Source organism: Rhinatrema bivittatum, chromosome 4, assembly GCF_901001135.1.
Source record: "Rhinatrema bivittatum chromosome 4, aRhiBiv1.1, whole genome shotgun sequence".
In the NCBI taxonomy this organism is placed as follows: domain Eukaryota; kingdom Metazoa; phylum Chordata; class Amphibia; order Gymnophiona; family Rhinatrematidae; genus Rhinatrema; species Rhinatrema bivittatum.
The window spans coordinates 201,570,700-201,598,388 of record NC_042618.1 but is presented as its reverse complement, the minus strand read 5'-3'; the positions used below and the strand labels follow the sequence as shown (position 1 = coordinate 201,598,388).

Below are 27,689 nucleotides of genomic sequence, written 5' to 3'. Positions count from 1 at the left end.
AAAAACGAAACTAAGGAGACCAGTCAATCGCACGGGAACACCCTCACAGCCACACTGAGCAAAGCTGTGTTCTTTGAGAGAAGCTCTGCTCTGTGCCATCGGAGGACGTCAGAACATTGCTAATTCAGCCTGCTTAATGATGGGAAAAAAAGAGTCAGTTAACAGAACAAAAGATTATTATTATTATTCTGATTCCCACAAATAGGTTTCTCATAAACACTTCCTCATTGAGTTTCCATTCATCCAGACAAATTTATCCTGTGCTTAACCAATTATTTTAACATTTAATTTTCCTGCTACATGCATGGCACTCAGGATTTAAGATGTTTGCCAATCCAGTATAACAATTTCTCTATTTTTCTTAAAGTTGTCTTCCTCTTTTACTCCTTACAGAAATTGTTATTGTGCTATATCTTGCCTTAGACATGAAGCCTCAAAGCAATAATAAAACATTAGGCATGTACAAACACAGTCTACCTCTAGGCCTTCTGCAAATCACCAAAACATATCATCCACTATCTCCAAAGAAAGTGCTAAATTGGCAGAATTAAGGACAACCATATGTAGGTATATAGACAGTTTGAGGCATTCACTGCCTACCAGGAAGGAGAGAAAATGAAGGAACAAAATGATATATGTAGAGGGCTCAGTATAACACAACTGTTTATAATCTTTCAACTGAAGGTACATTACTTTATCCAAAGGGAAGGTCAACCAGAGAGCATCAAATAAATGACTTCAGCATGAGGAAGAACTTGCCTTCTTTGCATCTTGATTAATACACAATGTCTATCTATGCAGTGTAATTTTTCCAGAAGTCACAAGCAACAAAAACAAAAGGAATTGCAGCAACATGCTTTGCTTGTTCACAATTATTTCACAATATAATTTTGATATAACTCCTTTCATAATGCAGAAAAATGTGGCTACGCACTGAAAAAGTAGATTAGTACCTCAAACTATTTTAGAGTTATGTTTCTCTGAAAGCTAATATCTAAGAAAATTAAAGAACTGATAGGATTACTTAGCTAAAGAGACAATTATGAAGTTTCCTTTTTCAGCTGAATTCTAGCAAGTACAAAATACAGCCACAAAATGTAGTTTGAAGATGCTCAAAATCACAATAAGAAAATAGCACAGAACTGGAATCTTGAATCTCCAGAACTCCCATCTCTAGATTATTTCTACTAAGCTACATTGCCAGTCTTACTATAGCCTATTAGGTCCATGTTTTTAAAAAATGTTAGTCCATTCTGTTTTTCCCACTGTGAAAACAGATATCCTCTTATAGCCTCCACTGATAAGTCACAGCATTAGAATTCAAAATTGCAAATAGAAACAATAACAATATTCAAGTGAAAAGCAACAGTACAGGGACACGTCAAAATACAAACTTGCTCTCCTATTGTTTCCCCTTTCGGCTTTATTCCTGTATTTCCCATTTTGGTCCTAATATATTTTTTTTCTTGAATTTTTACTTGTGGGAACAAAAGTGGACAGCTACAGTACTCAGCCCGCATTGACTTGGTTCAAAGTTGTTATAAGTGTTAACTATCATTCCATGGCTAACAGTCCTTTTTTAGCCAAAATTATTGAATGGGTTGTAGTTACCCTTGTATTTGGAGGAGTATGGGGGTTAATATTTGTCAATCAGGCTTCAGGAAGGGATATGAGATGGAAACAGTCTTGGTGGCAGGATAAGATGAAATTCTGAGGTATAAATATCAAGGAGAATCAGTAATTTTGATCTATCGAGGGCATTCGATTTGTTAGACCATGGTCTCTTTTTAGAAAGATGTAAGCAGCTGAGGTTGGGTGGCTAAATTTTAAAATGGGTAACCTCCTTTTTTAATATTAGGTCAGCAGTAGTTAGGATGACAGGGAATGTCTCTGGGGTTCCACAGGGCTCCCCCTGTTACCCCTCTTGTTCTATTTGTTTTTACAACCACTGGGTTCCCTCATTCAAGGGTTTATATATGCAGATGATGTTCAGTTGGTGGTCACTGCAAGGAAAGACCCAGGAAAAGCAATTGGGAGAAGCAATGAGAGGGTTATTCCAAATTTTAAAATGGTTTGAATCTCAAAAATTGCTTTTAAATGTGGCTAAAACAGAGTGGTTGTTGGTGGGGAGTGATGGGGGATTTATGATTCACTATACCTGAAGATTCAAGATACATTGGTGGTTAAAAGTAGTAAGGTTAGGGATTTTGGAGTGCTAGAGGATGATGATTTTAATTTTCATCTCCACATTTCCTCAATCATACAATTCTTTTTAAGACTCGGGCAATTACGTAGGATACACTTGGTCTTGGATCTCTCAGTATTCAGAGTGATTGCTCAAGTTTTAATCAGTCAATTATTTGATTACTGTTATGCATTACTGGTGAGTCTTCCTTTAAAAAAAAAAAAAAGGAAAAAACCCACATACAGCATCTGCAAGTACCGTATTTTCCGGCGTATAAGACGCGTTTTTAACCCCTGAAAATCTTCTCAAAAGTCGGGGGTCGTCTTATAGGGCGTATATTTGCCGGCGTATAGGACGCACTTTTTTCCCCTGAAAATAGGTGAAAAATAAGGAGTGCGTCCTATGCGCCGGTAATCCAAATTTACAGCGTCTGGTGGATTCCCCGCACCCTCGCTCCCCGATTGGCCGATGCGCTCTTGCCCCCCCGAGTCACTCACCCTCACCTCCGGACGCCGTAGAAATTGATTCTCCGCGCCCTCGCTCCTCGAGTCACTCCCCCCGGATGCTGTAAAATGCTCATTCTCCTCTCCCCGATAGGCCGGTGCTGGGCAAAAGGGGCTTGCTTTGGCAAGCCCCTTTTGCCCAGCACCGACCAATCGGGCAGCGTGCCTTCGCTCGAGTCACTCCCTCCCCCCCACCGGATGCTGTAAAAATGTTCATTCTCCGTTCCCTCGCTCCCTGATTGGCCAGTGCTGGGCAAAAGGGGTAGTCTTATATGGTGAGTATATCCCAAACTCTATATTTTAACTGGAAAAGTTGGGGGTCGTCTTATACGCCCAGTCGTCTTATACGCCGGAAAATACGGTAGTGCAAAATAGAGCAGCTCTGGTAAGTACTACACCACTTTTACACCATTTAACATTGGCTGCAATTTGAGAAATGTGTTCCACTTAAGATCTTAACTCTGATGTTTAAGGCATTAAACGGGGGTGAGGCAAAATATCTACAGAATAGCATTATATGCTATGACCCTAACCAGAACTTACGCACCAAGAATAAGGCCTTATACCAAGTTCAACCAAGGAAGGAGATACAAAAAATAGTGCATCAGAAAAAGATATTTGCCATAATAGGTCCAGAGCTATGGAATGCAGCTCCATGTGAAATAAGATTGGAATCAAATTATTTGAATTTTAGAAAAAAAAAAGCAAAAGTTTGGCTATTTGCATTATAATTGGGGAGGCTGGGTATTTCTATTTAGGAGTATCTGGTATTATGCTGTATTTATGTTATTTTGTTGGGACTTAGTTTAATTTTACTGTATTTTTATTTTAGTTTTACTGTTTTATGATTTAATGATATACACCACTCTGACCACATCTGGTACCTGATTTAGTCTATAAAATTCCATAAATAAATAAATATATAAAATAAACAATATTGTAGAGGGGTTAGAAAGAAAGGAATGGATTTTTGAAAATGCTATTAAGATCTGCCACAGGGTTTACACTCTAAAGAGTGGAAACATTAGAAGGGATTTAAAAAAAACAAGGACTGTTCAAATGTACAGAAGCTAACATCAAATACAAAAAAAGTACAGATTCCTACATTTGAAGTATAGATTTCTGAGGAGCAACATATGATGGAAAGTGAGGAACTGACAATACCTAAACAGGAGAGAGATTTAGGGACTGATCATATCTAGAAGTGGAGGAGTAGCCAAGTGTACAGTTGGTGGTCACTGTAGCCAGCTGCAAGCCAAGGTTCATATATTGCCATCACTCCTTGTAAACTTAGGCAAGTCACTTCAGCCTGCAATGCCTCAGGTACAAACTTAGGGGATATATTTACTAAGTGCGATAAGAGTATAGTGTGTGAAACAGTGCTCATTGTGCAAAAATTGCTGTTTAAACGCGTGATATACCCATATCATGGTGAAATTAGCAAGCTCACGATATGTTCCCTAAAAACAAGCTGCTTTACAGGCACAATTTTTTCAAATGCATGCAAAGCAACTCATGCCTAGCTAATTCTATGCAAATCAAATAATGTGAACTGTCAGAGCCACATTATTTGCCAAAAAGATAAAACTCAGAAGTTGTAGCTAACGTTTTCCCTAGAGCATCGAGACATTAATGCACATCTCAAATGCTCCAGCGCTGACAATTAAGAGGGCCAGCAGTGGCCCAAAACCATGTAAAACTGCCCCCTGCATCCCCCAGCACCTGTAGATACAACCCAAAGGTATGAAAAACATTGTTTAGTAAGTTGTGCTGCAACACCCCACCCCTTCCCTAAATTTCTCCCTTACAAACATAGTAACCGCTACTGTTTCAAACATCTTCCCCACAATCAAATCCACCCCCTAATAGCCGCTCCCCCCATACTTTAGATTATGTCGCTGGTGGTTTAGTGGGGCATGGAGTGCCCCTTAGGCTCCAGGCTAGTTGAAGTCATCTTTCAAAATGGTGCTGCCCACCCTTTGCCCCTATCACTGTCAGAGAGTACCCTTCTTCTACGCAGGCCCTTTTTAAGTGGCCAGGCTGTTAAGAGAATGGAAATGGGTCTTCCATTGTGACTGAACCTTGCTGCAGCAGGCTGTGCTCCCTGGGCAAGGGCAGTTCTGCTTAGTAATCTTATTAGGTGAGCATACCTCAGTCTCCTTGGCCAGTCCAGAGCCTCCAGAATAATAATAGAGGGATGATCTTATAACCTCCTTATTACTCTGCTTATAAAGGGCCATGGTGGGAAGACTCATGACACGGTCATGGAAAAAGTAGGGCATCTATCCCTCTGGAGCCTCTCTGCCTGGCAGGTAAAGAACATATCTGTTTTGAAGTTTAAGTCACCATCATATTTACATCGACCAACCCCACTAATTCACTATCACCTGAAAGGCCTCTGGGCTCAGCTCCCATTCCCCCAAGTCTAGACTGGTCCTGCTGAGAAAGTCAGCCTGGATAATCTTCTTCCCTGCTATGTAGGAGGCTGAGAGAAGAAGCAGGTTTTCTTCTGCTCACTCGCACAAGTGTGGGGCTACATGTTCCCCCCTTGCTTGTTTACATGTGTCACTACTGGAGAAATTACTTACCTGATAATTGTTTCCATTAGTGTAGCAAATGGACTCAGGACCAATGGGTTTATGCTCCCCTTCAAGCAGATGGAGACAGAGCAAGCCGACATCACAGTATATAAAGCCCTGCAGTGACCCCAGCCTGCCAGTATTCACTTCAAAAGCAACTGTGGACAGACTAGCTAAAAAACGATTAAAAACAAGTAACAGAACACTCAACCAACCATAAACACTGAGAATGGATGAACACTTACCAGTAATCCCTTGGGACCGAGAGCCCCACAGGAGAACTATTGACGCACTCATGCAGCAGGGTAAGAAGCTGAGTCCATCTGTCTACATTAAGGAAAATGAAATAAGGTAAGTAATTTCTCCATTTCCTAGCATGTAGACAGATGAACTCAGTGGAATGTACCAAATCTACTCCCCAACAGGGTAGGAGGCTGCCTGCGGTCCAGTCAACACCACACATGCAAATGCTGCATCCCCCGAGGCCTGTACATCCAGATGATAAAACCTGAAAAAAAGTGTGTAAAGAGAACCATGTCACAGCTTGGCAGATATTGACAGGAGACATACAACTACCTCCACTCACGACACTGCCTGAGCCCTAGTGGAACGAGCCCTAAATTGAGTAGGCAACAGTTTTACAGCATCCACATACACGGCCGAGACTACCGCCTTAATCCAGCAAGCTATGGCTGCTTGTGAAGCCGGAACACCTTGCTTACCACCGCCATGGAAAACAAACAAGTGATCCATCTTTCGTAAAGGTTCAGAAACCTCCAGATACCGCATGACATGTGTCTTGACATCCAAGGAGCGCAAGAGGCGATGATACTCCGCATCTGTGACCTTATCCAGGGATGGTAAGAAAACAGACTGATTCAAATGAAAGTCCAAGTCTACCATGGGCAAGAAGGATCGAACAGTATGCAGCTGTAACACCCCTGGAGGCACCCAAATGAACGCCTCCTGGCAAGACAAGGGCTGCAGCTCAGAAATTCAACACGCTGAACATATAGTCACTAGGAACACAGTCTTCAAGGTCAACAACTGCAAGGAAAGACTATGCAGTGGTCGGAATGTAGGGCCCATCATAAATCTGGTACCAAGTTAAGATGCCACACTGGAACCTGTAACCTCAAGGGAGGCCTAAGACGCTTCACTCCCTTCAAAAAACAGGCCACATCAGGATGAGATGACAATGAAACACCATTCACTAGGCTTCTGAAACAGGCAAGAGCCACAACCTGCACTTCAAGGAATTAAGGGCCAAACCTTTATTCAACCCATCCTCCAAAAAATCCAGAATGAGAGGGATCTTAACTGAACGAGGAAGAACACCCCGTTCCTCACAACAGACCTCAAAAAAAAACTCTCCAAACCCACACATAAGCCAAGGAAGTGGAGAACTTGTGAGGAAAAGCCATGCTTCAACAGGCAAGCCCTCTCAAGGGCCAAATCGTAAGACAGAATTGAGTCAAATCCTTGTGAAGAACCAGACCATGTGCGGCGGAAGACGAAAGGGGGCCTCAACCAGGCGTCGTCGCAAATCTGCAGGGCTATATATAGCGCAATTGCTTATCTGTAACAGGTGTTTCTCCTGGGTGGGTGATATCATCCGATGGAGCCCGGCTATTCGCGCGTCCACGCAAGGTCCCCCTTCAGTCTCGTAATATAGCAAAATATGAACAAGAAAAAATAACATAACAAACCTGTCGATACCCGGGTTCAATTCCCATTGCTGAGTAGGCTGATGGTATTTCTGCTGAAGGAAAAATACCAGGCCTGCCTTGAATGCCAGACTTTGCAAAAAGAAGTTATAAACAACTCTTGCAGGACCTCAGAGATAACAATGTGAGACACAGTAGGAGGAGGAGGAGACAGCGCGGCAAGGGTACGAAGCGGCTTATCTGGGAAGGATGCAAGGGAGAGTTGAGATAAGAGGGAGACATAGCATAAGCGTAATAAACTTTGTTGTGTGAATTTTGCAAGCAGAAGCCAGAAGGCGTGCTGATTTTGGTTTTTTTAACCTGTTATAAGTAGAGCTGATAAGAAGCAGTTTTTTTAAGCATGAATGTTCCTGCGCGAGAAATGTGCTAACTATAGCCATTATGTAAGTATGTAGGATTATTCTTTCTCTGTCGGTATATCCATTTTCCTGTTGCTTATGTATAGTATATGAATGACATATAATAAAAAATAGAAACGTAAAAGATTCAGAGTTGTTCTTGTAAACAAATGGGATTTTTAACAAACCGAAGGTGAACCCAACATCATGGGGAGTCAGGCGGGATTCCTGAGAACTAACATCCTGCTGTCCTAGAAGACAACCTGTTAAAGGTAAGCAACTGCACTTTCTCCTAGGACAAGCAAGATGGTAGTCCTCACATGTGAATGATTACAGTGCTCCAGACTGCCCCATGCAACCAGAGAGAACCACAGTAGCCGAAAAAGGTGTCAATGGATGGAGAAGGTGCAGAGAAGGGCAACCAAAATGATAAAGGGAATGGAACAGTTCCCCTATGAGAAAGACTGAAGAAGTTGGGGCTGTTCAGCTTGGAGAAGAGACGGCTGAGGGGGGATATGATAGAGGTCTTTAAGATCATGAGAGGTCTTGAACGAGTAGATGTGAATCGGTTATTTACACTTTTGAATAATAGAAGGACTAGGGGGCATTCGATGAAGTTAACAAGTAGCACATTTAAGACTAATCGGAGAAAATTCTTTTTCACTCAACGCACAATAAAGCTCTGGAATTTGTTGCCAGAGGATGTGGTTAGTGCAGATAGTGTAGCTGGATTCAAAAAAGGTTTGGATAAATTCTTGGAGAAGTCTATTAACTGCTATTAATCAAGTTTATTTATTTATTTATTTATTTATTTGATGAGTTTTTAATCAAGTTTAATCAAGTTTACTTAGGGAATAGCCATTGCTATTAATTGCATCAGTAGTATGGGATCTTCTTAGTGTTTGGGTAAATTGTCAGGTTCTTGTGGCCTGGTTTGGCCTCTGGTGGAAACAGGATGCTGGGCTTGATGGACCCTTGGCCTAACCCAGCATGGCAATTTCTTATGTTCTTAACACAACTGCGCGCTGTGGGGAACAGGGGCGGTCTGGTCCCACAGATAGTCGGATGAAAGATAGTTGGGTTCAGGCCTGGAATAGACTGCACAGGACAGACTAGCCAAAACCGCTATCCTGGCAACTATACACTGTCGAGGCAGTAGTGAGCCGCGAAAGTGTGAAGAAAACTCCAGGTCGCATCCCTGCAGATTTTGGCAACAGAGTCCGCATGCAGATGGGCCACTGACGCTGCCATAACCTGCACAGAGTGAGCCTTCACCCTGCCAGCCAGCTGGAGGCCTGCCTGCTCGTAGCAGTTAGGCAATGCAATCCGCTAGCCAGTTGGATAGGGTCTGCTTCCCCACTGCTGCTCCCAGTCTATTGATTTCAAAAGACAGAAAGAGCTGGGTGGACTGTCTATGGCTCGCTGTACGATCCAAGTAGAAAGTGAGCGCCCGCTTGCAGTCCAGGGTGTGGAGAGCACGTTCCCCAGGGTGAGATTGAGGCCATGGGAAGAACGTGGGAAGTATGATTGACTGTTGCGACCGTCGCTGCCCGACGTCTCCACCCCACCCACCTTGCATGATGACCGGTCACGTCATTCCAGAAAGAGATCTTCCACCTCCAGGAACTCTTCTCGGAGTTGCCTCACCGAACCCTCTCCCAGCATTGTTTGGTGCCCTTGATGTGACCCATTGTAGGTGGACATGAAAGCGCTATTGCAATTGTTCCCAACCACAGGAAGTGCCTCCGCTTTCTGGTGGGGACAACCCGTTTTCAGTACAAAGTGCTGCCCTTTGGGTTGGCTTCAGCCCCACGCGTCTTCATGATACGCTTGGCGGTGTGGCTGTCTACCTCAGGCATTGCTTGGTCCATGTCTTTCCGTACCTGGACAATTGGCTGATCCAGCGCAACTCCCACTCCGGGGCCATGAATGTGCTGGCCTTGACAGTTCGGACCTTACAGACTTTGGGATTCGTTATCAACTTCCCCAAGTCACACCTCAATCTGTCTCCATGGCTGGACTTTATCCGCGCCAGGTTTGGATATGGCCAAGCAAAGGCTTTTCTGCCCAAGGATCGAATGGTTGCCCTCGCCTTGCTGTCCACCCTCGTTCACAACAGAAAGAGGGTGCTGGCCTATCTGCTGTTCCACCTGCTGGGCCACATGGCGGCCTCGGCCCATGTGACACCCCCCCCCCCCCCCACCCTTGGCCCGACTCCACATGAGGGAAGCTCAGTGGGCCTTGTGGTCCCAGTGGCAGCAGGCATCCCAGAATCTAGAGCTGCCGGTGGCGGTCACGGACTCTTCGCTTCTCCTTGACCTGGTGGGAGGCCTTGCCCAATCTGGAAACAGGGCTCCCATATCAGCCGCATCGCCCCAGATGACCCTCACCACCAATGCTCACCTCAGGGGTGGGGGGCCCACACGGCGGCCTGCATACCCAGGGTCTTTGGACTGCGGCTGAGGCCCACTGCCAGATAAACATCCTGGAGCTGCGGGCAATCCGGTACACCTTGTGGGCCTTCCAGGACAGGCTGTCCTCCAAGGGCATCCTCATCAGAACGGACAACCAGGTGGTGATGTGGTACATCAACCAGCAAGGCGGCTTGGGCTCCTTCCCTCTCTGCCAGGAAGCGATACAGGTCTGGGATTGGGCCCTTTCCAAAGGGATGTATCCACGGGCCACCTAACTGCCAGGACACCTGAGCACGTTGGCGGACCGCCTCAGCTGGTCCTTTCAGCCACACGAGTGGTCCCTGAACCCAGCAGTGACAGCCAGCTTATTCTGTTGCTGGGGCATGCCGGACATGGACCTGTTCGCCTCTCCACAATCACAAGGTGAGCATGTTCTGCTCCCTGATTCCGGGGAAGGACCATCTAGCCTGCGAAGTGTTATCCCTTTACTGGGGACAAGGTCTCATGTACATGTACCCCCCTGTTGCACTCCTCTCGAGGACTCTGATGAAGCTGCAAGAGGACGGGGGAACCATGATCCTGGTGGCACTCTTCTGGCCAAGGCAGGTGTGGTTTCCTCTGTCCATGAGCGCACTGGTTCCGCTGGGGACGACTCCTGACGACCTATTGCAGAATCAGGTCACCTTGCGCCACCCGAACCTCCAGGCCCTGGCCCTCACAGCTTGGATGTTGAGCGAATGATCCTCCAGCCCTTGCAGCTCTCGGATGGTGTCTCCAGGGTCTTGATTGAATCCCGGAAATCTTATAACTTTAAGTGGAAGCGTTTCTCCATCTGGTTTGGCGGCCATGGACTGGACCCTTTCTCCTGTCTGCTCCTCTGCCTGCACATGTCAGAGTCTGGCCTCCAAACCAGCTCTGTCCAAGTACACCTTAGTGCCTACCACCAGGGTGTTGCTGGAGCACGCATTTCAGTCCAGCCACTGGTCGGGCATTTCATGTGGGGCCTGGTTCAACTGAGGCCTCCGACCCTGTGTCCTGGCGAGGCTCATGCTGCATCTGTTCAAGCCTCTCAAATCCTGTGACCTGACAAGTCATGTTCCTGGTAGTGATCACTTCCGCTCACAGGGTCAGTGAGATCCAGGCCCTGGTCACTTACATTCCCTACACGAAATTCTTCTATGATCGTGGGTGCTGCGCATGCATCCAAAATTTCTTCCAAAGATGACTGCTTTCCACATCAGTCAATGTTATTGTTTGGGATAGTTGTGGGTGGATCCTTGGGCCGGTGGCAGATGACCACGCCCCCGGTGGAAGATCCCGAGAGGGACCACCGGTCGGGCTCAGAGTTGGGAGACAGACACACACTAGTTCTTCTATTAAACAGTATATTGAACCACCAGAGGTGGCAGTAGTGAGCTGGAAGCGCCCTGCTGGGCTGTAGTCCCTCAGGCACTGGAACAGTGATCCCAGGATGGCAGAGCTGGTTCCAGGGAAAGCTCTGAGAGAAGGATGGCAACTCACTGGTGTTATAGGCAGTGATGACTTCCTGGCAGAAGTGGTTTTCAGAAGCAGGTCCGAGAACGTAGGCCCTCAAGGAGTGAGTACCGGTTCCAGACTGCGACCTAAAAGAGAAATGAGGCCCCCAAGGAGCGGGTCTGAGGAGGCAGAGTAGCTAGGAGCGTAAGAAAACCTTTCCTTGCTAACTCGAATAGTTAGCGAATTCAGAGACCTTAAATATCCGGTGCGGATGACGTCATCTCAGGGGGACGCCCCTGAGGTTCGCGCCACTGCTGGTTCTTGAGTCGGGGCCGTGCCGCGCGTGCGCCCTTAGGCTTCTGGGAAACATGGCTGAGTGCAGCGTCTTGCTGGTCTGGGGACACCAGAGGAGGGCGGCAAGATGACGCCGTGGCAGCCAAAATTCCAACAAGCAAAGAGGGAGTCGCCACAGAGGTGGGTGGAAGAAATAATTCCAAGAATTGGACATAAGAGGATTAGTACATACTCCTAATCGAAGCAGTATAGTGGAAAATATGACTAAGCATATGATTGCTCTAAATATCATAAATGCTGGACCGATACTCTCAGGATGGGTTCTATAAGACCCAAAGAAAGATTATATAGTGACCAAACAGCTTCTGTGATACAGCATCAGCCACAGCCAAACAAGATTTTAATAGCTCAGTAAAGCAGGTACAAAAATATAGAACCTTCCACCTCTTGGTCACCAATTCACATTCTGACAACAAACTAAATAATTATTATAAATAATATAATATACTGGTGCCATCAGTCCAGTTACAAAGAAAATAAAAAGTAAATTTTAACCCACATGATTAAAGCCACCATTGTAACTGGGATAGTGTAGGGAATCTTATACTATTGTCTTACTATGGATAATCAAAGATTTTTCAGTTTTCAGTGCTGTCAACCACCTTTTTACCATTCTGCCATTTACTTGAAGTCAATTTCTACATATTAAAATTGTACCATATATAAATCGGTTTAATGTATAAACCAATTATAGAAGAAGCTGTAAAATAAATAATATATAAGCCCCTATCGAGGTACATTTTTAATGAACCAGTGAATACAAAATAATTGTCAAGTCTGAAAGAAAAATACTGGATAGCCAAATTATAGCTAAGACAAATTTACAGGATGCAGTGATTTACAAACACTATTCGGGACAAACTTTTGTCAGAATATCAAATTTAAAACAAACATTATTTGTGGTAATGTGGTTTTCGAGCCTGGTATATACTGTATCCATGTAGCTTCTCCAAATGGGAGTTGATGGCGACTGACCTTGTAGACCACATATTAGATGACCAAGGACTGATTAAAACTTTTGCAGACTTACAAAGAGAATATGGGTCCCACAAAGGGATTATTATAGTTATCTGCAATTACAATATTATATCCAATCTCTGGATGGAACATGCACATCAAACCATTCTTTCAGTATGACTCTCATAGATTACTTCTAGATTAAATAAACACGTGGAACTTCTGAAAGAAGAATGATCACCTGAGGAAATATGGAATAAATGAATTCAAGAATTACAATTTCAGTCACCAAGTAGTATTTTTATTAATGCTTCAGTCATGTCAACAGAACAACTAGTACAGTGCAGCATGAGTCACAATACAAGTTCCTGATGAGAGCACATATTTCTCAGAGACAAGTATTTTTAACTGGCATTTCAAATTCAGACAAATGTATAAAATACAATATAGATGTAGGCCCTCTTGGTCATATGTTTTGGACTTGTGTCAAAATCCAGAGTTTCTGGAAGAAAGTATACGCATATATTGGGCAAGCCTTAGATATACAGTGGCGTATGGTTGTCGCATCTGCTTTGTTTGATGATCTATCTTCTTTTACTTCAAACTTTTTCTCAAAATGTATGAATCTCCGAATTATTTCTCTTGGCAAAATAATCTGTATTACGATCCTGGAGACACCCACAACCTCCATCAATAATACTACAGTGGAGAAATAACATTCATGATCTCTTAATTAATGGATTTTCTTTCTAATAAGAATGGCTCACAATTAAGAAGAAAGTCTTTCAATATATGGTGCCACACATTTCATCTCTGCCTCAGAGTTTACAGTCTAATTCTAAATGACTAAGTATAAATGAAGATTCATGCAGGAAGGTATTTTGTCCCTTTGTTTTACTGGTCTGTGTTGACATGAATGAAGGATAGGGGTTGGGGGAAGATTGGAAAGGGAATGAGATTATTCTGATCTGTTTTATTATACAATATTATTGCATTTCATGTATAAGGAACACAATACATGTCATGCTATGTTGTTCTGATGGTTAATAAACAATAAAACATAAAACATAAGTATCCGGGGAAAAGTAAAAGAAATAGCCTGGTATGCAAAACCTCCAAACCCAAGCTCCTGAAATGGGGTGTATCCCAAGGCTCATCTCTATCACACATGTTGTTCAATGTAAACATCATGCCCCTCGCAAACATGGTAAGGAGAATTGGAATTAAAAGTATACTTCTTGAATACTAATCCCAGAACCCCAAATTCCAAATCCAAGATCATAATCAGGCCTGCTGCTGTCAACACAGACACTGTAGTACTTGCTGTTGCCTGTACTTCCCTTAGAACTACAGAAAGAAAAAGAAAGAAAAAAAAAGACATTATCCATCAAAAATGGTTTTAGTAATGAAACCAAAAAGGTCAGGAACTGAGGATGACATCTGCTCACCTATCCCTGTACTGCATTTCTCTGCTGGGAGGCAGGCCCTCTTTTCGCTAAGTTCTCTACGTTGTCTATTTCTATCTACAGGTATGTGAGTGTATCTATCTCTATCTATCAAAAAACAAATCAGGCAGGCAGTACTATTATCCAATAAATTGTCCAGGAAAAATATTCAAAAAAAACAAAATTGAATACTCATGCTAACTTTAAACAAACATGTATTTCAAATTACTACAAAAATTGACATGAAAAAGATTTCTTTGTTTTATAAAAAGGATATTATAATAAAGCTAAAAAAGTTCACACTATATCCCTAATATATTGAATCACAAATCACAATTAAAGAGCAAAACAGTCCTTAAACAATCCTCTAACAGAAAAATATTTGAATAAGACAATGATCTGTTGCAAAAGCTTGAACTGTCTTAATGTTTCTTGTTGTTAACTTGACAATGTTTCCATGAAGGGTGTTCAACTGCTAGTCGCAGCTCTTCACAAACAATGACTAACGAAACTTCATCAGTGCATGTTCAAAACCAGGAGATTTTGTCTCGAAGCCATAGGGGCTCTGCTGGCACTGAATGGGGAAAGGCTCAGGAGCTTCCACTGGACTCCCCTCTACTAGGACTAGACCATACAAAAGTTCTTGTGCAAGAAACAGAACCAAGACTGTACTGGTCCCCCTGAGAGGGAGTACCCAAGGAGCCCTGGATACACTCCATGGCCCCTCTTGAACTTGTCTAGCGTAGACGGGGGCATCTGCCAAGGGAAACTCCTAGTCAGTTACCTCCCCCTTTTCCTGCGTCACCAGCTGTGAATCCGCCTGGGTCCCTTTGTCCAGACCTCCCCTTCTCTGCAGATCCTTACCAGTGGGAAGAGGTCAGCAGAGCCCCCACTGAGGGCGGATGCTAGACCCAAACACAGGTGGATTCGACCCACCAATCATTATACATCACAGCCTGGGGAGAGAAAAACCAGGGAAAGATGCTTTAAAAAGAGGGCCTCCATCTTTCTACCTGTAAGTTTTGAATCTTTTGCTTTCCCCTGCCATCTATGAACTTTATTGCTGAAGGCAATTCCCCCTTGCCTGCTACACTTTCCCATCCTGAGGAATTTTCCTTCCTGTGGGACCATGACTACTGGTCATTTACTTGTAGGTCAAACAGGCCACTAGAGTTACAATATAACCTCCCATTGATTTAAGTAAGGGACATCAAAACATCTTATGCATTTTTTTTGGGGGGGGGGGGGGGCAACTTTTACAATGAGCTGCCAACATTTTCAGCTTAATTTGATCTTACCAACCTCTCTGTGTAGCATCCAACATGCAGAGGAAAAGGAAGAGGTAAGAATAAAGTGTAACTGCTCTAACGTTGCCAAAATCTGTCCCTTCCTTTCTGAACAGACTATCAGAATCATTATTCACTCTCTTATCTCCTCCTGCTTAAGACTACTGCAACCTGCTCCTCACAGGTCTCCCTGTAAGCCATCTCTCGCCACTGCAATCTGTCCAAAACTCAGCTGCACGGTGTATCTTTCGCCAAAGTTGCTGTGCTCACATAACCTTCTTCTGAAGTCACCATACTGGCTCCCTATCCACTCCAGCATACAATTCAAGCTCCTCTTTCTCACCTACTAATGCCTTCACTCTGCAGCATTTCAATATTTCTCCTCTCGTCTCCCTCTCTCTATACCCTTCCTCGTGCACTCCACTCAGACAAGTTACTCCTATCTGTGCCCTTCTCATCTACTGCCAATTCCCGACTTCGTGCTTTCCACCTGGCTGCACCATGTGCTTGGAATAGTCTTCCTGAACTGGTACATCATGCTCTCGCTGTATTTAAATGCCATCTAAAAGACCCACCTTTTTAAGCTGCTTTTAAATCTTAGGCTTAATTGCCTGCTTTTAGTCTTAACTAACTTTCTTTTCTTTTTTAATCTTTGTCTTGCTTTATGAAATACCCCCAGGTTCTTGTCCTGTATGTTTGTCTTATTAAACTCTAAGCTCTATTGAACAGGGAATATATTTTTTGTGTGTTTGTACAGCTCTGTGTATGTAATGTAGTGCTATAGAAATGTTTACTAGTAGTAGTAGAAATAGTAGTAGTAGTAGATGAATACAAATAAAACGCCCCACACACCAAAAATTAAAATTTGGCACAAGCAGCAGAAAAGAAACTAATGAGCCAACCCCATGGTTGGGTGCCATTGCCTTCTATAGGCTCTAAAATTATTTTCCTTTTCTTTAAAATAAACAAAAAACAAGGCATTGCACTTGTTTGTAAACTGGTACCTGGCAATGAGCTGGAATAAGCAAAACACTGGAATTTGAAGTTCACAACCAGGTTCCAGGATAACAGCTTGCGGCTCTGGAACTGATTCCAGAGGGGTTAACAAAGAAACATAGAAATGACGGCAGAAAAGGACCAATCGGCCCATCTAGTCTGCCCAACAAGCTTCCACACTTATTTCCCCATACTTACCTGTTTCACCAACCACCAACTGCAGGGCTCTTGTTGATAACTGTTTGATTCAAATTTCCTGCCATCCCCTGTCACTGATACAGAAATGGGACGGGCCCAAAAAACAGGTAGGAAGTAGGTCTAGCAAAGCCGTGAGGATTATAATACAAAGTAGCCGAAGTCCTCAGAAGTATTTTATTAAAAAGACAACAGTCCAGTAATGCCCAACTCAAAGCCTGAGTTTCGCCCGACCACGGGCTGCTTCAGGGGTTAAAATAAAACATTTAATCCTTTAATCAAAATGAAATACCAAAAAGACACACAGAAAGATAACATAACATATATACAACCAAAACAGTGAAAGGACAGAAAGTCATATAGAAAAAAGGCCATGGCACTTATTACCTGTACATAACAGACTGTATCAATTGTCAGGAAACAGTACGTTTATCTCATACCTATCCGGAAAAATATATGAAAAAGATAAGTTCCACTGAAAAATCAATTATAGAGTACACATTTGCTCTATTCATGTTATAATAGAATTTTACCTCATCCAGTATTGCAAAATCAAAAATTCCAGTTTATTTTGAGGGTTCTAAAAAGTGTTAAAAATATAGGTTAGAAAATCATAAAAACAGAAAAATTAGGGGGTGAAAATTTCAAAAGGACTGAATAAATATAAATTACCTTTGAAAATTACGTACCACAGGTACATTGAAATCGGAAAAAAAGTTGCTCCAGATTACACAATGTTGTACTTTAAAACCTATAAAGAATTTTTTAAATAATAAAAATAATTGAAAAAATTAATATAATATCATGAATTAAAAACCAATGTGAGGCAGTAACCTAGTGACTCAAAAAACCTATTCTCCAGTAGCCCTTGTTGATATAGAAGGGTATCCTAATGCACTTAGCTTGTGTTCACGTTTACTCTCCTGCTCGATAGTATGGATCGGCTTACCACGATAATTTATGTAAAATTAGTAACTAAAGGGAACCCATATGTCGTAGTCTTTCAAGCATATAAGGGTTTTGCACTTAAATTAAAATAAGTGGCATGCTAAATAACTAAAAAGAATAACTAAAAACTTAAAACCAAAACCAACTAGAAACATAACATCATGGCAAAAAACTGCTATAAATTCAGAAGACGGTAAATTATACTTATAAAACTGCTCCCGCCGCAATCCTTTTGATTTAAAGAGCTCTAATATCGTAAAACAAACTCAAATTAAAACTTAGAAAATCTGGCTGAATTATACAGCCAAAACAAGGAGGTGGTTATCTACTGCGGTAAAATTTTTTTTTTTTTAAAGGGAAAACTTGATTTGTAAACGATAACTTCCATATATGCGGGTCCCAGGGGTACATAGGTAATATGCCGCAATCGGCTACTTTGTATTATATTCCTCACTGATACAGAAATGACAGGGGATGGGTTACGAAAGATCATGGCAGGTAATCAGTTAAAACATAGCCAGCTGCACAGCTTGGTCATTAGAGCTTTTGCAACTCCTATTTGGCCTTGTATAGCTATTACTGAAACACCCTCTACACAGGAATTTCTCACAGCTGTTACTCCTATTAATGAGCCTAGCCACCTCTACCTGAAGGCGGCTCACAAATATCGTACCAACTTTCTCTCATACATTAGCTGACATGCTGATTTCCTTAGCTTTACTTGTGGTGTCTTCTTCTTTGGTTCATGCTCATACCAGGGACAAATCAGGCCCTATGCATGCTGTCCTGGGAGCACACTCAACCAGGGAATTCAGTGCCCTCTGCTTATTATACTGGGAATCTGTATTTACCAGGACATTTCAGGGCCCTTTGCCTATTTTCCTAGGACTTCCACTTCTACCAGATCATTCAGAGCTCTTTGCCTGTTTTCTTGTGCCTCCACTCGTACCAGGACCTTCATGGCTCTTTGCCTGTTTTCCTGGGCTTTGGTCTACAGCTCCTGCTGCTGAAATGACCACAGGAACAAGCTACAGAGTATGCCCCCTGTGCTTGACCTATTGGTGCAGGGGATTCAGTCTTCTTAGAGTCCAGTGAGAAACTGCAACCCAGTCCATCTGTTGCAGCACCAGACAACTGCACATCTGCTGACGCAGAGACTTAATGAGAAGCTGAGGCAGCACTAGACCCTTTTATGGGGAGTGATGTTACCTCCTGTATTTTTTTTCTCAGCTTTCATCTGCTGGCTGGGGGGGGGGGAACACATCCCACCTGTATGGACTGGTCTGCAAGACAAAGAGGAAGAAATATTTCCTAAGATTACTCCCGAGTCTACCCCCTTTCACCCTCATCCCACCTCCTCTGCCTAGAAATCTTGGAAATGTCTCTATCATATCTCCCGTATCCTGCCTTTCCTCCAGATTATATATGTTTAGTTCTCTATGTGTTTTAGAATTATTTTAAAAACCACCCAGTTTATATCAATTTGAAGATGTGGTATCCAGGATGGTATACAATATTTCAAATGAGGTCTCAAATGACTTATAAAGGAGTAATATCACCTCTTTTCTGTTGACCATGCCTCTCCCTGTGCACTCAAGCATCTTTTTGGCTTTTTGCCGTCACCTATATTAAGATCAACACATACATTCACCGCCAGATCTGGCTTTTATGCTTAAAAGAATTTTACCTCCATGCTGTACCTCTCCCTTAAGTTTTTGCATCCTAAATACATAACTCTGTATTGTTTAGCATTAAATCTTAGTTACCAGACTCTAAACTATTCCTCAAGCATCACTAGATCCCTCTTCATGTTTTCCACACCTTCCTGGCCACCTATCGTTTGCAGATTTTGATATAATTGGCCATAAGACAAACCTTTCCCCAAGAATGCTTCTGCAATGACATGCACAAAAATGTTGGGCGGAGGGGAAAAATAGTCCAAGGATAAATCCCTGTGGTACACTGCTCTATTATCCCTCTTCTCAACTTGAACTCCACATATCACAGGAACCACATTTACCTGTTCTCCAGTCCTCCGGAACTACTCCAGAGTCTAGAGAAGCATTGAAAAGGTCAGCCAGAACTGTGCCAGAATGTATCTTAGTTTCCTTAAAACCCTCAGAAGTACTCCAATTTATCTACTTTAAGTTTATCTAGCTTTTCACAAACACACTTTTTCTGAAAATTGATTAAGGTTTACTTCACCTCCAATCCTATTTGTATTTGCTTTATGTGGTTCTCCTCCTGGTTCTTCCACAGTAAACTCCAAACAGAAATATCTGTTAAGCAATTTTGCTTTTTCCTCATCAGCCTCCACAAATTCCTCCCCCTCAACTGAGAATGTCACAATACTACTTATACACTTCTTTCAAATCACTAATATCTCTTTAGAAAAAGCCTTGTTCCCCTGTTTTATTGTATTTCCATCTTTTGTATTCCAGACTACTTTCCCAGCTTCTTTTAAGCTTTTCCAGATACTGTCACCTGTCTTCCTCTTCCTAAAAAACTGCCTAATGGAGATGACAATCTAGATGACCAACAACTGACTGCTGATAAACAGGAACAAAATTGAGATCCTATGGTTGAGTAATTCTCCATGGCCTGACAATGTCCCCCTTCACCCGACCATCTTACAAGATATTACCCTGTACCCATAATAGGGAGGTAAAAAGTCCTAGACTCTGCACCAACCATGGATTGTCAATTAACAGCAGTAGCAAAGAAAGCATTCAGGTGCCTCTAAATGGTGAAGCAACTACACCCCCTTTTGCAATCAACCAACTTCAAACCAGTAATGTGAGCCACAGTACTAGCCTACTTAAGATTACTGCAACACCATCTACAGTAGACTACCAAAAAAATTTAATAAACGAAGTACTCCAAAATGCCACTGCTAAAAACAATCACAGGCAGCAAAAAGTGGGAACATGCCTCCCCCCTTTTAGTCAGGGTACACTAACCTCTCATCTCACTGCACATCAGATTAAAGATCTTATTTATCACTCACATTCAAAGCACTGAAAAATAGGAGGAGATCACCCAACCAGAAACCTTCTCTCAAGTCAACAAAATCAGCTAACTGTCCTTACGCTTAAAACAGTCGGGGGGGGGGGGAGGGCCAAAGCCTTCCCAGGTGCAGCACTGGATTCATGGAATGCACTACCTGCAAGGAGTCAATGACTACTTCCAGTGCCAATTAAAATCATTTTACACAGCAGATTGATGCCTGCTCTAACTTACCCCCATCTTCAGTATTGACTAGTCCAAAGAAACTAACGCCCATAAAGCAAAGAGACTTGAGAAAGTGATTTATGTACAAAACTAAATATAGCACACTGTAATATCCTACCTTACTGTAATGTACCCCATTGTAATATAACCCATAACCTTGATTTAAACCTTCCACACTAATACAACTATGAAGCGGCCTTGTAATGTAATCCCCAACCACTAATTTAATATAACATGCGATAATCTGCTCTGAAGCAGCTGACCAGTTGTAAAAGGCTGAATAGAAATATAAAATAAAATGAAAACTGTCACTACGACTATGTGACACAGAAGGTAACGGCAACATATATGTAAAACCACCTAAAATATTTCTAAATTTCAAGCATATGCAACAGTAACCTATACACAAGTCAAGGAGCCATTTCATTAGTAAGGGCACAGAATTGTCATTTTAGTATAAAATTCTGGAGTATACTCCTTTGCATACCTCTTGAATATTTATAGCTCCGAGAAAGCAACATAAAGAAAACATTTACTATTTCAAGGGGTTTTACAGAAATGAGAGAATACCTCATCACTGATTCCATGGGTCAAGACAAAGGTTCTCTCTACTTTAGCTGCTACACATTTTGTTGTTAAATAAGATCTTGAAACAAACATGTTTAGCTTGTTTGCATAAATATTTTTATTGCTGTCCATAAGATATGATTGTCACCATCTCAGACTAATGGTATTTTGTGGCCAATGAATTCTGGTAAGTTTATCATCTTTAATAAAAGTATATAATGGCTCAAATGTACCAAGCAAAATAAAACCTTTTCAACTGGACCAGTAAAAAAAAAAAAAGTGACTACCAAACCACGTTTTAGGATCAGAGAGTCCAAAAAACCTTTTCATTTGAAACTGCAACAGTTTTTTGGAGTACAAAGGCACAAAATGGGCTCACATCATACTGCATCACCACTTCCGCCGCTCTCACCGGCAATGGAAGTAATTGCGTCGCTGGCGCCCCCTAATGTCATCTTCCTCTCATTCCCTCACCACAACTCCAAAACTCCAACCTCACAACCAACGCGTTAAAAACCCGGAGAAACGAACTGCACAAACCACGGCAATTAACGAGAGCAGAATTCGCAAGGGATCCATTTAAACTCCTGTTAGATCGATACCAGCCATAGTTTCTTCTAATCAAAGAGAAATCGGCGGAGGAAATCATCAATATCTCAAAATGAATCCGACTGCTTCCAGCAACCACCCCCGCCTCCCCGACTTTCTATAGGAAAATGCATCGTCTCTTTCCTCCATCTCCGGCTGCATCCTCAATTCGCTCCCAGAAACACACAACCTTTAAAATTCAGCCTCTAAGACCAAGCTAACTCTCCTGCTCAGAGAGCAAATCCCCCAAACTGCCAGAATCCTAATGCTCTCAAAACCCCATTTTCTGTGCAATTAAAATAAAGGAGGTGGGGAAGGTTTCCAAAATTAAAACTGTAACAATCAAAAAAAGGGGTCAATTCCAGCAATACAAACGCTGTGCTGGGAATACAGATTCTAAACTAAACAGAGAGAGGAGTCACGCTGTAAAGAGCTTAAATCCAAGAGGGAGCAAGTGTAAGCTAAGGAGTCAGAGCTTCATCCTGTCAGCACGCACACACACTGCCATGGTATTAAGTCACCACCGAAAGAGTCCTCCACTGTTAAAAATAAACTCAAGCAATATAAACCTAACTACTACTACCAGAATAAATAACTTAACTAGAAAGCTATGTAGGGATTTTATTGCAAAGCCACGGAGTGTCAGCTAGAAAATAAACAAGAGGGTCATTGCATGGCTTCTTTTTTTTTTTTTTTTTTTATAGCACCGATTTGATGAATTTACTCACCGACACCGTATTTTTCTTCCTCGGTCGGAGTCCACATGATCCTCGGCGACGGCGAAAATATTTCAAAAAATAATCAACAGTTTTCATGGAGCGAGGAGGAGGAGGACCAGAAGGTGGAGGATGGGGACTGAGAATCGAGCGGTTCCCCCAGCCACAAGCTCAGAGCCAACCCCCTCCGTTAGAGAGACCCACGGAAAAGCATCCAAAAATAAAAAAAACAGCAAGCAAATGGAAGTGGCTGAGGCTCCCACACACACATGCCCAGGCCGGATCAGCCCGCCCTGTCGCCGTTGCCTCAGGTGCCGCACATGCCGGTGAGGACAGCTCGCCGTCCCCGGCGTCTACACTCACTCGTTCAGCCTCCGCATGAGAACCGTTCCCGGGGCCAGGCACATCGCCCCCCTCCTCCTCCTCCTCCAGCCGCTGCGGAGGATGCCGCGGCTATTCCCGGAACTTTTGCAGGTTGCAGCCGCCGGTGTACGACGGACGGTGCGTCTCGCGCTCCCCACCACCACCTTCCCACGCGCCCAAGGCTTGCTAATGCTGATTAAAAGATGTACATAAATATAACTCTCGACACAGAACTGTTTCCCAGCCGCGCGCGCTCGCTCGCTCGCTCGCTCGGCTCTGTAGGAGGCAGAACCCGCTCGTTTTGGGTCCCGTCCTGTCTCCCTACTACGCACGCGCCTGCCGGCTCGCTCTGCTGCCGTCTGGTGGCGCCAGTGGCGCAAGGGCAAAAGAAAGAGGTTGGGAGTAGGGTGTCGGGACGAGAAGAAGCTTCTCTCGTCGGTCTCTGTGGTTTTCTCCGAGCTCCTCGGTAGAAGGGTTCGAAAACAGGTCATGTGTTGTGAATTTGGGAGCACAGTCACCTATATTTTAAAGGGAAAAAAAAGATGTTCACTTTCCTTACAGTGTGAAATACAAAGATAGGTCAAATCACTTTAATGAACCTTTAAGATTTGGCCTATTTTTTTTTTTCACATCAGGTGCCATGCCTGTATGTCACAAAGTATCACGTGAAAGCTGACTAACCAAAAAAATTAAGGTTGCCAACTCTAGTAGTACCTAATTCAAGGGCTTTCCAAATTTTTGGCCAATGTGACCTTATTTTAGCACTTGACAATTCAGGTGATCTCAAAGAATTAGCAAACCAAATTACATGGGATGCAGTCCCCTTCTAACAATCATTCTTTCTCACACTCCTGCTGAACTCCTCTCTCAATCTCTACCCTCTCCAGAGGAATTCCTCCCCTCCAGTAAACCCCTCTCTCAAATTCCATTTGTCTCATCTCCACAGCCCATCCCCTCTTTCTCTCCCCAAGATAATCCACTCTCACCTCCAAGACCTTATAACCCTCAACTGATCCCCTGTCATCTCCTTCTTCTCACCTCATCCCTCATTATCACCTTCAGTGATGATTTACCTGGAACCTTTTTTAATTTGCTTTCTTTTCCCCATGTCAGCTAAAGTGGAAGATGGAGGCTAGCACTGGCCCCAACCTGGTTCTTTTTTTTTTTTTTTTTAGAGAATTACCACTGATCACCTTGTTTCTGCTGGTTAAGATGGAGAAATGCTAGGGTGCATAGGAAGGAGAAAAAACAGTAGTTGAAAAGGAGGTGATACCTCTGTACAGGTCATTGATGAGACCTTACTTAAAATATTTTGGTCAGTTACGGAGGCTGTATCTTTGAAAGAATATAGATAGGCTGGAGGTGGTCTATAGAAAGGCTACAAAAATGGTACAAGATCTGCACCCAGGACTGTCCTTGGGGGGAGGGAGGGGGAAGAGGACGAATAGGGGCAATCACCCTGGGTACTGCACTTTGGAAGACCCAGCATCACCAAGGTAGCCCAATTTCCAACACAGTAATTTCAGCATTCCAGGGGCCCACTGCGGTTGATTCACCCTGGGCCCCACATCCTCATGAGGTCAGCCCTATGACATGAGACTTAAGGACTTAAATATCTATATACCAGAGGAGGAAAGAGAGGAGATAGAGATATTCAAAAAGCTCAAACTTTTTTCAGAAGAAAGGCCTTAGAAGAAGTCACAATATGAGGCACCAGGGGGAGAAGGGGTAGGCTCACAAAATGCTGGCCTTAGGGTGGGGCAAGCAGGGCGGCCACCCGGAGCATCATATGATGAAGGAGCACCAACAACCACAGTCAGCGCAGGAGCATCATTAGACAGGTGCCCAGGACCCAAATCAATTTTCCGGCGCTCCAAGTATTTTCAACCAATGCCAAACTTTAAAGGTACAAGGTTCCACACTGGTGTGTAGGTAAATACTAGAGAGACTGGCTGCTGAAGCCTCCCTTCCTCACACATCCTGGATCCTAACTTCCTTCCAATCTCAGGCCCCAACTGAATATCAGCTAATCCCTCAATTGTATTCACTTTTGCCCCTTTGCACCTCCCTGCCATGCATCTCAGCATGCTGTCCAACAGAAGTGCTTCAGCTTCACAAGCAGGAGCTGTAGTGGATGGTCTTCAGTTGCAGCAGCAGAAGAAAGCAAGGAGGGAGGGATTAAGTATGCACTCAATGACCACAATCCCTGTGGAGGGCAGGACCTATGAGCACTTGTTAGCTCTCACTCTCTGCCTGCTTTTGCTATCCTTGCTAGGCCCAAGGATATCCCCAATATTTTTTCCTTTCTTAGGTTTGCTGTCAGGTCTGTGGTGGCCTTGGAAGGGGAGATGTGAGTGGGGGGAGGGCAGATTCTGTGAGATGTGAAGGGCAGGAGGAGTAGGGAGAAGGCAAATGCTGTGGGTGTGTGAGTCAGGGCTGCTTCTTCCATTAGGTGCACTATGGATGTTGTGCCAGAGTTGTAGCAGGCATGTAAGGGGAAGGGCGCAAGATTGAACATTTGCCTAGGGTGCCTAATACCCTTGCACCACCCCTGGTGTTAGTAGGGACAAGGTAGATGCTGTGAGTGTGTGAAGGACAGGAGGAATAGGGGTAGGGCAAGTGCTGCGAACATGAGAGACATGGATAGTCTGCATAAGGAAAGAGAAAAGTGGAGAAAAAGCAGGTGCAGAAGAATTGAGATAATGCAAGATAAAAAGGCAGAGGAAGACAGAGAGAGTTGAGGAGGAGGGAGAGGAGATAATGCAGAAGGAAGGGGTGTGGAGAGAGTGCATGAGGGAAGTGCAGCACAAATGGAGCAGAGAGAGCTGGAGAAAGGGGAAGAGGTGACAATGCTCAGGAGGAAGGGAGAGATGAGAAAGATCTCAGGAGGAATAAGGAGGGAGATAGATTATGTGGGTGAGAAGGCAGAAGATAAACAGAGGGGAGAGAGCATAGGAGGCAGGTAAATTGCGGGCCTAAATTTAAGTCCCTAAGTTTTAGGGACTTAAATTTAGAATTTTTAGTTGAAAACTTAGCCCTAGATGTTACGGCTGTGGCTGCTGTGCTACCGCCTCACCACCAGGGGTCCCTCTAGTGCTGACTTTCCTGACAGGCCCAGTCCATCTCCTATGTCCACTCTATGCTCTGGGTGTGCCCTCTTAACCCTGCCTGACAGTTGCCTCGGTGCTTCGGCATCGAGCTCACCTGGGCTCCCTGCTCTAGCCTGCCTTGCGCGGCCTTCGGGCCTACCCTTGCCTTGCCTTGCGCGGCCTTCGGGCCTATCCTTACCTTGCCTTGCGCGGCCTTCGGGCCTATCCTTGCCTTGCCTTGCCTTGCGCGGCCTTCGGGCCTATCCTTGCCTTGCCTTGCCTTGCCTTGCCTTGCCTTGCGCGGCCTTCGGGCCTATCCTTGCCTTGCCTTGCCTTGCCTTGCGCGGCCTTCGGGCCTATCCTTGCCTTGCCTTGCGTGGCCTTCGGGCCTATCCTTGCCTTGCCTTGCCTTGCGTGGCCTTCGGGCCTATCCTTGCCTTGCCTTGCCTTGCGTGGCCTTCGGGCCTATCCTTGCCTTGTCTTGCCTTGCGTGGCCTTCGGGCCTTTCCTTTCCTTGCCTTGCCTTGTGCGGCCTTTTGGCCTTCTTCCTTGATTTCCATACCTGGCCTACGGGCCTTCCGTGTGTGTGTGTGTGGCCTACGGGCCTTCTGACCTGCCTTGCCCCGCTATTGGTGTGTGGCCTACGGGCCTTCCGTGTGTGTGTGTGTGGCCTACGGGCCTTCTGACCTGCCTTGCCCCGCTATTGGTGTGTGGCCTACGGGCCTTCCGTGTGTGTGTGTGTGGCCTACGGGCCTTCTGACCTGCCTTGCCCCGCTATTGGTGTGTGGCCTACGGGCCCTCCGTGTGTGTGTGTGTGTGTGTGGCCTACGGGCCTTCTGACCTGCCCTGCCCTGCTTACTGTGCCCTGACCCAGCCTGGACCCAGACACTGCTGACTGCCGCCTGCCCTGACCCAGCCTGTACTTGACACTGCCACTTGCCGCCTGCCCTGACCCAGCCTGTACTTAGACACTGCCACTTGCCGCCTGCCCTGACCCAGCCTGAACCCAGACTCTGATTCTTGCTGCCTGCCCTGACCCAGCCTGGTACCTGACTCTGTTCGAGCTTCCTGTCTCTCTCCACCTGGAGCCACCCTGCTGGGTGGTGTGCACGACTCCTGTCCGGAGTCCAAGCGTAACAGTATGCCGAAGCCATCACATTTTCCAGGGGAAGAGATAGGTCTGTGTCCTGCCGGTGAGTCATCTTTTCACTAATTCAAGATGCCTCCTTCTTTAAAGTTTTATACCTGCCATTCCTGTCAGACTTTGAATTATCCAAGCTATCAGAACTGTCTTGCCTGTGAACTTGTTGGTCAGGAACACTGGTCATGCAATAACTGCAACAAGAAAAATGTCTCTGTCTATCAGGAGTGTTTGAACTGTCTGGCTCCTAAACCAGGGTGGTGGAAATGCTCCTGTCTCCCGTGTTTGTTACCTCCAGGCAAACCCTGCCCCTGTTGTTCTGCTCTAGGACCAGCTGTGCAATTAGAAAAAGCTATCAGCTCTCCTAACCAGTTTTCTGTTTCTGGCTCGACTAAAACAGACATTTTTGCTGGCAGTTTGTGGGTAGAAAAACCCAGGACTTACCTGGCCAAGAAGGCTTCTGTGAGACCAGTGCTAGAGCCTCGGGAACAGGTTTCTCTACAACGGAGAGAGCTGATTAACTCTTGCAGGGCTCAGCTTCCCACAGCTGCCAAGTGGACACTAACGAGCACCTTCCCTAGACGTCCTAGA

General features: G+C 44.3%; 1 protein-coding gene across 3 annotated transcripts in view; it reads right to left on the bottom strand.

Annotated features, from left to right (window-relative positions):
• DOCK3 (dedicator of cytokinesis 3) overlaps positions 1-23,205 on the bottom strand; it is a 1,203,328-nt gene extending 1,180,123 nt beyond the window's left edge. For all 3 annotated transcript variants that reach the window (XM_029599541.1, XM_029599543.1, XM_029599542.1), the window contains exon 1: positions 22,518-23,205. In XM_029599541.1, coding sequence (XP_029455401.1) covers positions 22,518-22,554 — 37 coding nt within the window. In that variant the 5' untranslated portion in view covers positions 22,555-23,205. The remainder of the gene's footprint in view (positions 1-22,517) is intronic.
• Positions 23,206-27,689: the final 4,484 nt, after the last annotated feature.